The sequence below is a fragment of the Excalfactoria chinensis genome, chromosome 1 (genome assembly GCF_039878825.1).
Source record: "Excalfactoria chinensis isolate bCotChi1 chromosome 1, bCotChi1.hap2, whole genome shotgun sequence".
NCBI classification, from domain to species: domain Eukaryota; kingdom Metazoa; phylum Chordata; class Aves; order Galliformes; family Phasianidae; genus Excalfactoria; species Excalfactoria chinensis.
In genome coordinates this window covers 67,575,179-67,592,428 of record NC_092825.1, presented here as the reverse complement: position 1 = coordinate 67,592,428, position 17,250 = coordinate 67,575,179, and the positions used below count along the sequence as shown (strand labels likewise).

General features: G+C 41.3%; 1 protein-coding gene across 3 annotated transcripts in view; it reads right to left on the bottom strand.

Moving 5' to 3' along the window:
* Positions 1-724: 724 nt before the first annotated feature.
* Positions 725-17,250, bottom strand: part of ATXN10 (ataxin 10) — a 102,382-nt gene continuing 85,856 nt past the window's right edge. For all 3 annotated transcript variants that reach the window (XM_072343280.1, XM_072343285.1, XM_072343294.1), the window contains one exon: positions 725-1,550. In XM_072343280.1, coding sequence (XP_072199381.1) covers positions 1,363-1,550 — 188 coding nt within the window. In that variant the 3' untranslated portion in view covers positions 725-1,362. The remainder of the gene's footprint in view (positions 1,551-17,250) is intronic.

The following is a 17,250-nucleotide window of genomic DNA, read 5'->3' as shown; positions in this document are numbered from 1 at the left end:
TTGTACTTTTTTGTTTTTCCCCTTTCCATTTTTAAGTACAACACTGGATTTGAGAAGCAAAGCTGATGGCCCAGTGCCTGCTACAAGTAGTTTCAGGACATAGCCTTACCTTTCCAGTTCAGAATATGATTAAATTACAAAAACACAAACAATTTAACTTTACTGAGACCTTTCAGTTTGGACTGAAGATTACCAAATGAAAGCAGTGATACACAAGAGCTAGTAACATTAAGTTGTGATTCTTATTTGGTTGATACGTGGAGGACAACGTATCTTCAATACCAGGGCAAGGTATGGCAAACAGAGTGTTAACCGTAACTACCCTCCCCACCCCCCCAGCCCCCTCCCACACCACCCCCCCAATCCTCCCCTTTCTCAGCCCCCCTTCTCAACCCCCATCTCATTCATGCCACATTCCACAGTGGCAGGGTCCAACAACAATATAGGAGGGTACCCAAAATGAAGAGGCAGGGCCCTCCATTCTTCTGCCTCTCTTGAATTAATTAACTGGAAATGAGTTTTGTCAATGTTTTGGAAAGGCAGAGGGGTGAAAAGAATCTGCTAGAATTAATCACAGTGAGAAACTACCTCTTCAGCAGTCTGCCAGAGTTCAGAAAACCCATGAGAAGTGCAAAATAAAAGGAAAGTGGGCTGACTTACCATCCAAAGGAACAAATAAAATTCAAACAAACACCAAAGTCTCCAAAACAGAGACATGCCCCAGTGCAAAGGAATGTAGCATCTGTTGCCACAACAGCTTCAGCTTTGTTTTTAATATACTTGTCACAAAGACTGAAAGGTATCAAGGCAGAAAACATAATTTACAAACAATTTAATATGCTGAAGGCATGTTTTGTTTAATTCATTAAATATTTACGTACATCCAACATTCCACTGTTCTTTATGTAAGTACAGTTATTTAAGCATCATAAGAGAAAACAAACAACTTTCACTGTTTTGCCCTGATTCAGCACAGATCTTGTAAATATAGAGGGCAAATTGCAAAGCAGTTATTTTAGTTGTGTTTTTAATGATGGTTTCCCTCAGGCATAGCAAAGGAAATTCTAACTCAATAGGTCATCTTTGTACTAATGAAAAAGGAAAGTAATGACATTTCAACCATACGAAAAAGAAGGATTTTTCTCCATAAGTTCATATATCTAGGTATATAGAAAAAGTAGGCGCATCTCTTTGTTTACAACAGGAAGGGAGAACAATTGTATGGCACTTTCTCCAAGAATGAACAGAACACATTCAGCCAACTGGAACTAAAATTGAAGAAGTCTTGATTGTCTCAGCAGGGAAAACATTTTAAAGGAGAAATCCTCTTTTAATGAATCAACCGTTCTTACATTTTTTTGTTCATGAAGGCTTTTTTCTGGCAGATCTCAGAATTAACTTCTCGTCTTGTTTCTCTATCTGTAAACCCATACTTTCAAGGGCAGAATTATCTGCCAGCCCTTTCTCTTCCATCTGCGCAATAAGCTCTTGGTTTCTCTCATTTTGTTCAGTGAGATTTCGGATAGCGTATACTGCCCACTGGTTCAGAACTGTTGAATAGAGTTAAGGATCATTTTTTTGTGTTTTTATTTTTTTTTTTCTTTTTTCATTTTATTAACATGTTCCCCCCCCCATTCCCTGAAACCCAGAAAAAACAGAAGAAATCCAGGGTTTGAAAAAGTAAGATACTTACAGATTATGTCTTGAACCTAAAAGACTTGCATGTGAAGTAATCTATGTTTAAATGAGCTACGTCCATTTACTTCAGTCAAGTTTACTAGGTTTTATCTTGAATAAAAATAAAAAAAGAACACAAACCACAGGAATTAAAAGGACATTTAAAAAAAACAGAATGATATCTAATTAACTGTGCTAATAAACTTCTTAATAAGATTAAAATAAAAGATAAAATCATTCGCTGTGCTTACAGTCCTAACATCTCAACACTGCACATCCAAGAACTGGGACACAACATGATCTGTACAGGTACAAGCAAGAAGATGACTGATTACTTTCACTGCAAACGTTAAAGAAATGTAGTTAAAGAGAAACACATTCATGCTAACAACTAAAAACAGAACAAAGAATGTGGGAGACACTTAAAATATTTAACCTTTAAAATTATCTAGATTCAGTTCTTTGTGCCTGGATGCTTTTACAACCTTGCCAACATAAAAGACATGATGATCGCCAGCAGGTAGTTCCTGCTCATGTTTAAATGGGCACAAGCTGCAACTTATTCACCTAAGGTGGTCCCTTGAGGCCAGGATTGAAGCATACGTTAGGGACACAGACAAAGGATATTAACTCCCAGGATTATCAGTCAGGCATTTTCCAAGTGAACTACAGTGCTCATTTTATGAAGTGTCAGAGTTGTTAGCCCTAATTCTGCAGCTGAAGAGCTATGTGATGATATAATCTTTCCCAAGTTACCCGTACGGGAGGTGAGCAATTCTGCATCACACAAAAGTGGTTTGCCTTCAGGGCACCAATTATTTACTGCATGTAGCTTCACATCCAGTAGAAGAATATGCATAATTTACTCATCTCATTGATGTGTTTTGGGCTGGACAGTGTCTAAGCAGAGAGACGAGATAGTGCTCTTATGGGCATTTGCCAGAGGGTGACCGGAGAGGAAAATCAATGAGGGGAGATGGGAATCTCAGCCAAAAGAATAAAATATGCAAATTGGACATTGTTACACAGTCTATCATGACAACATTTGGAAAATCTGCTGTTTCTGCACCAGCGGCTGCACGTGTATTCTTACAATAGTCTTAAAATTTTCTGTATGTATCTTGCACTCAATGCTGTGCCCACCCCAATCCTGCCTCATGATAACCACAGAAATAGTTACATGCCAAAAAAGAACAGACTGAAATAAAAGGTCCACAAGGTATCCTCAACAGAGAGAAATGTTTAAATGAAGAGTATATTGGCCAAACATCAGAGGAAACATACATGCTAGGGAACAATCCTGCAGCAGCATGCATTAGTGAAACAGTCCGATTCCCTTTAATAGTAATTTATATTTACTTAAACATTCATGCAGTGTAAACCTGGAAATCAAAAGTGGCAAAGCAGTAACAAGTATAGCAGTTCTTTTTTCCAGCAGTTTTTCAGACTGTCAGGGAACATGTTGCACACTTCTGTCATTTAAAAAATTCTGGCCAAAGGCTGGATCCAAGTGGGGTAATGACAAAGAAATGTAGAAGGAAATAAAATCAGATTTCACATGAAAACCTGAAAAGGTGAATCTGACAGAGTATTGATGTACTGTCTTCTGACAGTATATCACTACTACGATTAAATGAAAAGACAAGTGACAAAATATGTATGTAAGTGAGATGAGCTGAATATTTCCACTGTAGATTTGTATATTTAAAAAAAAAAACAACAACAAAATATCAAAGAAATCAAGTCATACAGAAGCAGAATCTCCTTAATCAGCTCAAATGGAGAGAACAAATTTCAGAATGCTGAAGCATGCAATGAATGCAGACGAATAAACACATGGAAAGAGGCTGACACCTAGCAGGTTCTTCCTAGGTCTGATTTAGGGCATTTAATGGGTGACAGAAAGTAACATGAAGTTCTTCCAGTGGATTAGAGAAAAATGCTGTCACCCCCATAGCTCTTCTCCTAGGAGAAGGCGCAGAATTCTCTGGCATTCCTAAAACACAACACCGAATTTAACTTGCATAAGAAAATATCACCTCCTAAAAGAAGATAAAATTCAAAGACTGATAGTTTTCAGTCATGCGAAGAGCCCTCCAGAAAATAGAAAGGTATTCTTTTATTTATTTTATTTTATTTTATTTTATTTTATTTTATTTTATTTTATTTTATTTTATTTTACTTTATTTTATTTTTTAATTTGTCTTGGGAATACTCCTGCTGCACTGCTAAAATCCACAGCAAATGATGTTTTCCTATTATCATATCCATTCACACTTAGATAATATCTAAGACATCCCCATTATTTTATGAACTCCATCAGCATTATGGCATTTATCATTATTGACTACTGTAGCTGAAGCTGCAAAATGGTTTCAATAACGTTTTTCATTCATTCAAGAACTCTTTTCTGTATACAGGTTTTCCATTGTAAATTCAGTCATGAATATGCATGATTTCCCTTGTTCGCATGCTGTGTGAGGCTAAGACCTTTGGATGGCTGTGTGCAAAACTAGACAGTCTTAAGTGTCAGCAGAGATTAAAGCTAGTCGCCAGTTAATATTCACATTACCCTCTTGCTCCTCTCCAAAAATAGAGACACACAGAGAAAATTAAACATATTCTAGAATCTCTAATCCTACCAGCACTTTAAGCACTTTATTGTAAGCTCAGCTTTAGAAAGAGAGCTTCTAAAGTTTCCATAGTTACTACAAATAGCAGCATGAGCCTGTTTGTTGTGATACAGCATAAAAGAAATGTAGCAAGCAGTGTAGATCTGATTGGAGTAATGTTGTCCAAATCCTTCCAGCAGAACATACTGCAGTGTCAAATTAACATTACAGAAATGGAAGTGAAGATTACATCTCCCTATTGCAGTGGAGAGGGCATATAGAAGAAATTATAATTTAATTTCATTTTTACAGGAGCTTCACTACTAGACACACAAGCAAACATTTGTACACATTTACAGAAATTCTTTTCCAGTGCAGTTTAGTACTGTATGCTGTGTGGTTCCTAAATCACTTTCTCTTATACAAACAATACAGAAATAACTTGTTCTGTGTTCCACACTTGTGCAACAAATCTTCAAACAGCAATTTAAAACAAGCCACCCAGTCTCCTCTGGGTCATAACTTCAACTGGCAGGGAGGAGGCATGGAGGCAGAAAGAAAAGGTGTCTGCCCCAAAGAATGAAAAGTGTTGCTATCTGGAATTAACAAATACAAAAATGATGCCCCTTGAACTCTGTAGTAGTTTTGCCATTGACCACAAAGGGAACTTTTCATAACTTTGCTCTTTATTTTCTTATGCTACAACAGGCTGCAAGAGAAACCTAGTAATAAAATAGTGACTGATTAGGAGTTTACTGCCATATGAAAATACAATTGCTTGCTGTCAGATGCCATTAATCAATACCTTGTTGTGAAGCATTACTGGAGAGGGGGACTTATTAAAAAAAAAAGAAAGAAAGAAAGAAAAAAAAAAAAAGTCTACCCTTTTATTCTCATCTCACACGCTCAAATTTTCTAAGTCTGTTGTAACCTACAGGACCTCACCTCTGTTCCTGGAAAGGTGATGGAACAACGCATTTTGCATACTCTCTCCAAGCAATTGGAAGAGAAGGTTACCAGGAGGGGGCATCTTGGTGCTGCATAGCAGCAGGAGAAGGAGTAATGGCCTATAAGTTGAACATAGAAGGTTCTGTACTAACATGTGGAAAAACTTCTGTACATTAAGGGTGATGGAGCACTGGAACAAGTTGCCCAGAGAGGCATTTCCACAGGAGTCTCCTATGGAAATAATCAAGATTCATCTGGATGCCTACCAGTACAATCTTTTGTAGGGTACCTGCTTTAGCAGGGAGGCTGCACTTGATGATCTATTGAAGTCCCTTCCAAATCCTGCAATTCTGTGATTCTGTGACCTCTACGAATTGTTCTGTAAAACAGTTTGGAGTCTACAGGTGAAAAAGAGTGTACATAATTATTAATGAGTTTTGAATCTGACTTGGTAGATAAATGTGAATGCATAAGTAATGCTGAAAGTCCTTTGCTTGAAAAAAGCAGGTAATAAGTTCTCAAGCAAGTTTGGTATTAACTGAATTAGGACATTAAAGAATGGGGGCAAGGAGACTAAAATATGTACTTTGTTCTTCTTAAGTTCTCTTGATGTTTATTATTTCTGAGAATTTCTAAATGTAACAAAATTGGTGGAGATTTTGATATGCTACATAGTTTAGATACTTTTGTTTGTTTCAATTTGACAATTACCTGCACATCATTAGCCTTTCTATACTTAAACAACTGCTTTGTAAACCCTCTTCCATAACCGACAGTTGTTCAAATGAGAAAAAGATGATATTCCTTGTCTGATTTCATTAACTCATTTAATTCAGATTTTTTGACTACTTAATAAACATTAACTTAATCCAAGCCAAATACAGGAAGAAATGCAAAACATTATCAAGAGTGACAACCCACACAATTTGGAATCATAATCAAACTGACTTTTTATGCAATAGCTAAAGCTGTCCTTCTTGAAGACCTTTTCTGGAACAGGTCTATAGGACTGGAAACCAGAGATAATCAAAACACAGTCCTTGCTAAATATATTTCTTTCCAGTCTTCAGCACACAATCCAATTCTCGATACAGCTTTTACAAACAAGAATGAAATACTGAAGTCTTAAATTACAAGAATCACTTCCACTTATGGACCTGACTGGACCACACTGGCATGAAATAAAAAGATCTTCCTTTTAAGTCTTTGAAGTCATTTAAAATACTTTCATACCACAGCAAGTTCAAAACAATTTTTCTCACCATTAAAACAGGTCTCTAGACAGCTACTGGCACTGTTAATCACAGTTGATGATTAACAAGTTGGTGATGTGCCATGATTGACCACATGTAGCAGATAGTCATGATTTTGGTCCCTCACTGTCAGACAAATCACTTACAAAGTGCTACAAGTCTCTTCCTACTGGGGATTTTAGTCTTTTTTTTTTTTTTTTTTTTTTTTTTTTTTTTTTTTTTTTTCAGTACTAGAAGCTGTAGAAAATGACAGCAATTCCTTAAAACTCCTCCTTGATCTGTAAATATGTTTTATGCCAGTTTAAGACATTACCAGAAAAAAGTAATGACAGAAAACATAAAAGATCTAAAGATACCATTTTAACATACTTACTTATTTTGAAGAAGTTATATAGTATTTTTAGAACAAACGTTTGGGACTCCATTTATTCCTGACATTTGATTATCACCATCAGAAAAGTTTAGGAATTCAGTCTATGCAAACTAGGAATACTCTGCCTAGAAGCTACAATAAAAAAGCCTAAAATACTTTGGTTGTTGTATTTTCACTTAGCAGATTCCACAGCAGTCACCACCATCCATGCTTGCAGTTGCCACATTCTGAATTCAAAAGCTGGAAACAGGCAGTGCCGTATCAGCCAGGAATGTTGTCATGGTTTTGCAATGTTGTAATTTTGCTATCAGTATTCCACATCATAACATCATGTTAAGCATAGATAATTTTGACGAATCTGCTGCTCACAGAAAGAAGACTACATGTCCCAGGGAGCATCACGGTCAGTCAAATGACCAGGACTATATAATCTCACTTCAGTGCTGGACTCGCTCTCTTGGATCCTGCCAGCCAGGGGGAGAGCCGTGTGGGAGCGTTCCAGCCGTTTCGCCTAGAGTTACAGTAGGCCTCTCGGTTTCGGGACTCACTCTCTCTTATTTTACTCGATTCGTTAGCTTTAATTCCAATTATATTGTATTATATTGTGTTATTCTGTATTCCGATATAGTATTTAGTAAATAAGTGTGCCTCCTTAGATCGCTGCCGCTGTATTTATTTCCTTTTCCCTGTTTTCTTTTCCTTCTGGGCCAGCGGCCTGCGGGCCGACTGCCCCCCTGTCTTGGGTGCAGGTAGATTTTAGGCTAACCCACGACAGGATTTTGGTGGAGAATCGGGCAAGTTGCCGTTTTGCCGTTTTTTTTTTCAGCTGTGGCAAGTTGCCGTTTTTTTTTCTGCTGTTCTTTTAGCTTCTTACAGAGCTGCAGAGTTTTTACAGAGTTTTCTCGTTAAGGAGCTATCTAAGTTTACGTTTCTGCACCTGGGAGCTTGACCTTGAAAGTCCGGGCGGACCGCCAATACCCCGGAATAGTTTACAAACTTTGAGGTCTTGAAATCCAGGCAGACTGCCAACAGCCCAGTATATTTTGTAAACTTGAGCTCTACTTTTTTTCCCCCGCTGTTGAAGAAAATAAATAAATAAATAAAAATGTGGCCTCTAATTGAATTATTTTGCAAAGCATTGCATGCTATTGGTTCTTCCGTTGTAATGATTCAAACCTATTGGGCCATAATTAAGCTCGCCACTTTTATCTATGGGGCTATAGGCATATACAATCGATTGAAAACATTTTTAGAAATGCTTACTTGGTACCTGCATACAGCTCCAGAAGCTCCAAAAGGAGCAACTAATATTACAGAAATGGTGGTTTTCGAGCATGTTCCTCGTTCTTTTTTTGAATCTTTTATACAGTTTTTGAAAGCCCAGTTGACCACACTGTCAATTGAGTTTCTCGTGTCAATCTCCCTAAACTTACTGTTTATTGTTCTATTTATCAGTATCTGGATTTATAACATTCTGAGGAAGTCTTCCCCAGAACCAGAGAATACTGAATGGCAGGGAGTGTGGAGAGGATTTGGAGAGATTTTTAAGGGAAAGACATCTTCAGTGTCATGGAGCTTTACTCCTGAACACTTGAAGAATCCCGAAAGTTTGATAGAATATTTGAGACAGGAATGTTGTGGATCAGGAAGATCTCAGGAGGCACAAATGACTTGGGGCCTGGCTAAAGCTTATCGGGCCTTATTCAATACCATTCCAAAGAGTCTCAGAGCTGAGAGAGAGAGTCTCAAAACTGAGAGAGAGAGTCTCAAAGCTGAGAGAGAGAGTCTCAGAGCTGAAAAGGCAGAGAGGGAAAAAGTTTTGGAAGCTGAGAGAGAGAGTCTTAGGGCTGAAAAGGCAGAGAGGGAAAAAGTTTTGGAAGCTGAGAGAGAGAGTCTTAAGGCTGAGAAAGAGAGTCTCAGGGAGGCAGTACGAAATGAGCGAGAGAGTTTCCAGGCCAAGCGAGAGAATCTCTGGGCTGAGAAGGAGAGTCTCCTAGCTGAGAGAAATAGCCTCCTGCAACAACGAGATGCACTCTGGGCTGAGAAGGAGAGTCTCCTAGCTGAGAGAAATAGCCTCCTACAACAACGAGACGCACTCTGGTATGAGAAGGAGAGTCTCATAGTTGAGAGAAGAGACCTCTTACATCAACGAGACTCATTTTGGTATGAGGGAGAGGCTCTCAGAAATGAGAAAGGCTCCCTCCAATCCAAACTTGACACTCTCCAGTCCGAGCACAATGCCCTCCAGTCTGAGCAAGACACCCTCCGGTCAGAGCACAATGCTCTCCAGTCTAAGTACAGCGCCCTCCAGTCTGAGCAAGACACCCTCCGGTCAGAGCACAATGCTCTCCAGTCTAAGTACAGCGCCCTCCAGTTTGAGCGTATCACCCTCCAGTCTGAGAGGGACATCCTTCAGTCCGAGTATGATATCTTCCAGTCTGAGTACGACGCCCTCCGTTCTGAGAGTAATACCCTCCGATCTGAGCGAGACACTCTCCGGTCCGAGTACAACGCCCTCCAGTCCAAACTCAACACTCTCCAGTCTGAGTGCGACACTCTCCAGTCCGAGCACGATGCCCTCCAGTCCAAACACGACACTCTCCAGCCCAAGCGCGACATTCTCTGGTCCGAGTACAACGCCCTCCAGTCCGAGCACAACGCCCTCCAGTCCGAGCGTAATACTCTCCGATCCGAGAGAGACGCCCTCCGGTCTGAATATGACGCCCTCCAGTCTGAGCACAACATCCTCCAGTTCGAGCGTAACACCCTCCGATCTGAGCGAGACACCCTCCGGTTCGAGCGCGACAACCTCCAGACTGAGTACGGTGCCATCCTGTTTGATCGTAACTCCCTCCGGAATCACATAGGTGCCCTCCAGTCCATGTATGATACCCTCCAGTCTGAGAGGGACATCCTCGAATCTGAACTGAACGCCCTCAGAGACAGACTCCAACCTAACTTGGAGGGCATTAAAATCAGCCAACCTGATCAATCACAGGGGGCACCAGATTCAATGTTGGTTGCCCCTGTAAGAGGACGAAAAACGAAACGAGTTTCAACTCAGTTAGAACAACCACTGGAGGTAGAAGAGCAGAGGGTGATAGAAGAGCAGGAGGAGGCAGAAGAAAAGAGAAAAGAAAGGGAGGGTGAACTGGAGGAAATAGAGGAAATAGGAGAGGAGGAGCCAAGAATTAGATTTTCTATGCCAGAATTTCTTGCCCCCAAAATTTCAAATGGGGGGTCCTCATCAATACAGTTGCCGCCATCAACACCAAGGACTCCTGGAAGAGCAAGAGGTGAGGAAAAAATCACAACTCTTACTGATCGATCCTTAAAACTGAGTGAAATTCGGGATCTAAGAAAGGACTATGCACGCCAGCCAAAAGAATCTATAGCTGCTTGGTTACTTCGATGTTGGGACAATGGGGCCAACAGTGTGTGGCTCGATGGCAATGAAGCTCGCCAACTGGGTAGTGTTTCCAGGGACTCACGTGTGGATAGAGGTATTGGCACATGCCAAGATGAGTCCTACACCCTCTGGACGAGGATGCTGTTAGCAGTAAAAGAAAGATTTCCCCTTAAACAGGATCTGACACCTGAGGAAAAGAAATGGACTGATATAGAGACCGGTATTCGACATTTGAGAGAACGTGCTGTGGTGGAAATGCTATACAGCCCTAATTTCAGACATGATGATCCCAACCAATTACATGATCCTGAGACAGTCCGTGTTTCACGCCTTATGTGGCGTGCATTTACAAGGACTGCACCAAGAGAGCATGCTAGTGCACTAGCAATAATATATGGCACAGGGGCAAGGGAACCCCCTGTGAGTGAACTGATTGATAAAATTCATGGAATTGAGTTATTTATAAACACTATAGGAGTTTGCATCTCAGCCGTAATTAAAGGGTTAGATAAAGTGGAAAATACAATTAAACGGTTAGATAAAGTGGAAAATACAATTAAACGGTTAGATAAAGTGGAAGACACACAGAATGATATTATAGATATGTTGGCTACCGTGCCCGATGTTGATGGATCCATGATGGTACAAGATGATGGGGACCAGGATTCCCACGACAACCTATCGGGAAAACTAAACCAAGCAAGATCCTCCCGTCCTGTATCACTGAAGATCTCAACCATAAAAAAGAGACGTCTTCATGTTGGAGCAAATGACAACAGTAAGGTCATACGTTTTGCCTTGTTGTTTTTCCTGCGTAGCCAGGGAGAGGATATAAAGAAGTGGAGTAATTCACCCACTTCTGCACTCCAGGCACGAGTGAAAGAATTACAACGCAAGTTAGTCATCAAGGCGGACCCTTCCAGAAGGGGGAAGGCTCCAGTTGCCGCAAGCCGTCGAGGTAACCAATAGAGGGGCCCTGCCCCCAGCCAGGGGGGGGAAAGGGACAATAGAGTATACTGGACTGTGTGGATTAGGTGGCCTGGCACATCTCAACCACAGAAATATAAGGCCCTGGTGGACACTGGTGCACAGTGCACCCTAATGCCCTCCAGTCACCAAGGGACACAATCAATACATATCCATGGAGTGACTGGGGGTTCCCAAGAATTGACTATGTTGGAGGCCGAAATAAGCCTCACTGGTAAAGACTGGCAAAAACATCCTATAGTGACTGGTCCAGAGGCTCCATGTATATTGGGTATCGATTACCTCAGGATGGGATATTTTAAGGATCCCAAGGGGTATCGATGGGCCTTTGGAATAGCTGCTGTTAACACAAACGGTGTTAAGCAGCTGTCAGTTTTACCTGATCTGTCAGATGATCCTTCTGCTGTGGGGTTGCTCCAGGTAAAAGACCAAGAGGTACCAATTGCCACCAAAGTGGTGCACAGACGGCAGTACCGCACCAATAGGGACTCATTGCTTCCCATTCACGAGTTGATTCGTCAACTAGAAAATCAAGGAGTGATTAGCAAAACTCACTCACCTTTTAACAGTCCCATATGGCCAGTGCGTAAAGCCAGTGGAGAATGGAGGCTGACGGTGGATTACCGCGGTCTGAATGAAGTCACACCACCATTGAGTGCTGCCGTACCAGACATGCTAGAACTCCAGTATGAACTGGAGTCAAAAGAAGCCAAGTGGTATGCCACCATTGACATTGCTAATGCCTTCTTTTCCATCCCATTGGCTGCAGAATGTAGGCCACAGTTTGCTTTTACCTGGAGAGGTGTTCAGTACACCTGGAACCGTCTACCCCAGGGGTGGAAACACAGCCCAACCATTTGCCATGGTTTGATCCAAGCTGTTTTGGAGCAGGGTAATGCTCCCGAGCACTTGCAGTATATTGATGATATTGTCGTGTGGGGTGATACAGCAGCAGAAGTTTTCAAGAAAGGAAAACAAATAATCCAAATTCTTTTGCAAGCTGGTTTTGCTATTAAGCGCAGCAAAGTGAAGGGGCCTGCCCAAGAAATTCAATTCTTAGGTATAAGATGGCAAGATGGGCGTCGTCACATCCCAGCAGATGTGATTGACAAAATCATTGCTATGTCTCCGCCCACCAACAAGACAGAGACCCAATCTTTCTTGGGAGTAGTGGGTTTTTGGAGAATGCATGTCCCAAACTACAGCCACATTGTGAGCCCCCTCTATCAGGTGACACGGAAGAAGAATAATTTCTCATGGGGTCCTGAACAGCAGCAAGCTTTTGAGCAGATAAAGCAAGAGATAGCCCGTGCCGTGGCCTTGGGGCCAGTACGGACGGGACAGGATGTAAAGAACATCCTCTACACTGCTGCTGGAGAAAAAGGTCCCACTTGGAGTTTGTGGCAGAGAGCCTCAGGAGAGACCCGAGGCCGACCCCTAGGATTTTGGAGTCGAGCCTATAAGGGATCTGAAGAGCGCTACACTCCAACTGAGAAGGAGATCTTAGCCGTGTATGAGGGGGTTCGGGCTGCTTCTGAAGTAGTTGGTACCGAAGTACAACTCCTTCTAGCACCTCGCTTGCCAGTAATAAATTGGATGTTTAAAGGACAGGTTCCCTCCACCCATCATGCTACTGATGCCACTTGGAGTAAGTGGATTTCATTAATCACACAACGAGCTCGGATGGGGAAACTCAGCCGTCCTGGAATCCTAGAGGCGATCATGGACTGGCCTGAGGGTAAAAAGTTTGCGACATCGCCCGCAGAGGAGGTGTCACGTGCTAAAGAGGCCCCACCATACAACGAGCTACCAGAAAATGAAAAGAAATTTGCCCTATTCACAGACGGATCATGTCGTATTGTAGGGAAACATCGCAGATGGAAAGCTGCTGTATGGAGTCCCACACGACAAGTTGCAGAGGCCACTGAAGGTAAAGGAGAGTCAAGCCAATTTGCAGAGGTAAAGGCTGTTCAGCTAGCCTTAGAAGTGGCTGAACGGGAGAGGTGGCCGATGCTTCATCTTTATACTGACTCATGGATGGTGGCAAATGCCTTATGGGGGTGGTTGCAGCAGTGGGAACAAGACAACTGGCAACGAAAGGGTAAACCTGTTTGGGCTGCTGAACTGTGGAAAGATATTGCTGCCCGAATAAGGAATATTGTTGTAAAAGTGCGCCATGTAGATGCGCATGTGCCTAAAAGTAAGGCCACTGAAGAACATCAAAACAACCATCAGGTTGATCGAGCTGCCAAGATTGAGGTGGCTCAGATAGACTTGGACTGGCAGAACAAAGGTGAATTATTCCTAGCTCGGTGGGCCCATGAGACGTCGAGTCATCAAGGAAGAGATGCAACATATAAGTGGGCCAGAGACCGAGGGGTGGACTTAACTATGGATGCTATTGCTCAAGTCATTCATGACTGTGAAACATGCGCTATAATTAAACAAGCCAAAAGGATGAAACCTTTTTGGGGGGAAGGGCGATGGCAAAAGTATAAATATGGGGAGGCATGGCAGGTTGATTATATCACCTTGCCACGATCCCGAAATGGTAAACGGTATGTACTCACCATGGTCGAGGCGACCACTGGGTGGCTTGAAACATACGCAGTACCCCATGCTACCGCCCGAAACACCATATTAGGATTGGAAAAGCAAGTCCTGTGGCGGCATGGCACTCCAGAAAGAATTGAATCAGATAATGGAACTCATTTCAAAAATTCCCTTGTAAATACTTGGGCCAAAAATCATGGCATTGAGTGGATTTACCATATTCCCTATCATGCACCGGCGTCTGGTAAAATTGAACGATTCAATGGATTGTTAAAAACTATGTTGAAAGCAATGGGCGGCGGAACATATAAAAATTGGGAAAACCATTTAGCAGAAGCCACCTGGTTGGTCAACACTCGAGGATCTGGTAATCGTGGTGGTCCCAACCAATCCAGCTCCCTACGTACCGTAGAGGGAGATAAGGTTCCTGTAGTACACGTAAAGAGCGTGTTAGGAAAAGCGGTTTGGGTCCTTCCAGCATCTGGAAAGGGAAAACCTCTCCGAGGTACTGTTTTTGCCCAGGGACCTGGATGTACTTGGTGGGTGATGCACAAAAATGGGGATGTTCAATGTGTTCCACAAGGGAATTTGATGCTGGGGGAGTGCAGCCAATAATTTCTTGTATATATAAGTAGAGCCTTAAAGATATATGACGAATGTCCAATTATGGTGCAGGACTTAAGATAGATGGATTAATGTTAAGAAAACATTTTCCGTATACGTAAGCTAAGCATCCTATAAATAAGTTTTTTCCATCTGGGCTCTATATCATGTACTGGCCATGCATGTGTAGAGCACACGTGGAAAGAAGTTTAATTCAAAGGGAATTTGTGGTGGTTGGGAAAGGATGGGTGCACCTTGATGTGGGGGACGCCTCACTAGCGCTGCCTTTCCCTTTCACCGCTGTCATATTCCTTTTCCGGCAGTTTTGCCATTTCCTCAACTTAGTAAATAATAGGGTGTTAAGATATAAAGTTTTATTTTCAGCCTAAGGTTTGCATGAAAATAGATATAAATTGTTAAGAAAATAAGGTTTCTGATTGCTCACGACTATATATATGTGTGTGTGTGTATAATAAGCATAATGTAATGATGTAGAATAAGGGGTGGAATGTCATGGTTTTGCAATGTTGTAATTTTGCTATCAGTATTCCACATCATAACATCATGTTAAGCATAGATAATTTTGACGAATCTGCTGCTCACAGAAAGAAGACTACATGTCCCAGGGAGCATCACGGTCAGTCAAATGACCAGGACTATATAATCTCACTTCAGTGCTGGACTCGCTCTCTTGGATCCTGCCAGCCAGGGGGAGAGCCGTGTGGGAGCGTTCCAGCCGTTTCGCCTAGAGTTACAGTAGGCCTCTCGGTTTCGGGACTCACTCTCTCTTATTTTACTCGATTCGTTAGCTTTAATTCCAATTATATTGTATTATATTGTGTTATTCTGTATTCCGATATAGTATTTAGTAAATAAGTGTGCCTCCTTAGATCGCTGCCGCTGTATTTATTTCCTTTTCCCTGTTTTCTTTTCCTTCTGGGCCAGCGGCCTGCGGGCCGACTGCCCCCCTGTCTTGGGTGCAGGTAGATTTTAGGCTAACCCACGACAAATGTCCTTCCCTTCACCCTACTTCACCTGGCTCTTGCAGAGAGTACAATCAAACTCATCTCAAATAGAAGCCTCAAAGGTACACTGGATGCTGTAAGAAGCATTTATTTCTTATCTATAACATTGAGGAACTGAAAGCAGAGGTTCAATTTCACTGCAACTCTCATTTGCTCATAGGTCAGTAGGAGAGTTGGACCATCCACCTCCAAGCCAGCTTCAATCTTGACCACTATGTGGCAGCAAAGATTCGCTGGAAATGCACTACTAAGGTGCCTGCAGCCAGTCCTGCCCTTCTCCTCCTCCTCACTGGTAGGGAATGAGCAAAGCAGTACAAGCACTCCAAGCCCAAACACACCTCCACGAGGTATTCTGACTAAGAAAGAAAGCCTACCCACAAAAATCTGAGCTAAGGTTTACAGTTAGAATTCCTCTCCAAAGCAGAATAATGTTGCTTTGCCAGAGCAAGATCTGAAATGGTCCAATTTCAGAAGAGAGAAATGGCCAAACTACCTTGTTTGAAGTAAATAGTTTCAATATTAGAACTGTGTAATTCACAGTCTAAAGAAATTATGAAACATCTGTAGTAGAAAATGATTGCACACTGCATATTTTCTGTTCCTCAGCCTTCCAGCAGTTATTTCTTCCTTCACCCAACACTGTCTTCTTATAGCTTCCCATACATCTACCAGTCTCCAAACATCCTAATTGTTAGCTGTTTCTTAAAACATGCCTTGTGGTATATATTTTCCTTTAAAACTGAGCTGATGCACAATGTATATATGTACATAGGCATGTTATAAGCTTCTCTGTAACTTCCAGTGAAATTTAACCCAACTGAACATCTACGGCCAACAATTTAAGACCAGAATGAACAACTACTAATCTTTTGTTCAACTCTTCTGCAAAGAATACAGACCACTGAAATTTAAGGCACTTGTGAAATTGAGCCTGTCAATTCAGTTTTATTCGTAAGACATTTCATATGAAAGATATCCAGTATTAACTGGGAGATTTCACTGAATCCTTAATATTCCACTGGCTAAATCTTTCCACTCATTACAGCTTGAGATTTCTTTACAGTTCACATAAGTTGATCACGGCAAACAGTACAGATCTTTAGTATGAACTAATCACAGGAACTGAGGAAGACAAACAATGCTTTGCAACATTCTTGGCCTTCTTCCTTCCATTTGTATTTTTCAGCACTTATTCTGAAGTTCAGGCACCAGCGCTATATGGCAAATTATGCCAAAATTTGTTATATGGATACAAGGGCATCACCAGCTGCCTGCTTTTTTCAGTTTTTTCAGAGTAATTTCATTAAAATGAAAAACAAAATCTGAGAACATCCAGGTGCCCTCTAAGCATTGCCCTCAGAAATAGAGTCCTAGCTCTTCATGTTATTTGGAAATATTTTGTCCAGCACTTCTTAACTATACGATGGATGGATCCAGAATCTGAGGCTCTTTCTTTCAAGATAGTTGGTACCCGATAGTCATTAAATTGCTGTACGTCAGTAATTTGACTTACTAGAATCATTATATAGATTTTTTTTTTCCATCTGTTCCACTTGTATTCCTAGGTTAACAGATCATATAAGATGCCATTGAAAAGTTTAATATATCCAAGCTGCCTATATACATACATACATATATATATATACATATATATATATATATACATATATACATATACTTATGTCTACCAGATAAGAAACACTCAATCCATATTCTGAATTCTTTCATTCTCTGCAGGACTTAAAAGTTAAAAGCCAACATACTTCAGTACACTAAAAAAACAAAACACTATTTCTGTCAAGTACTATGA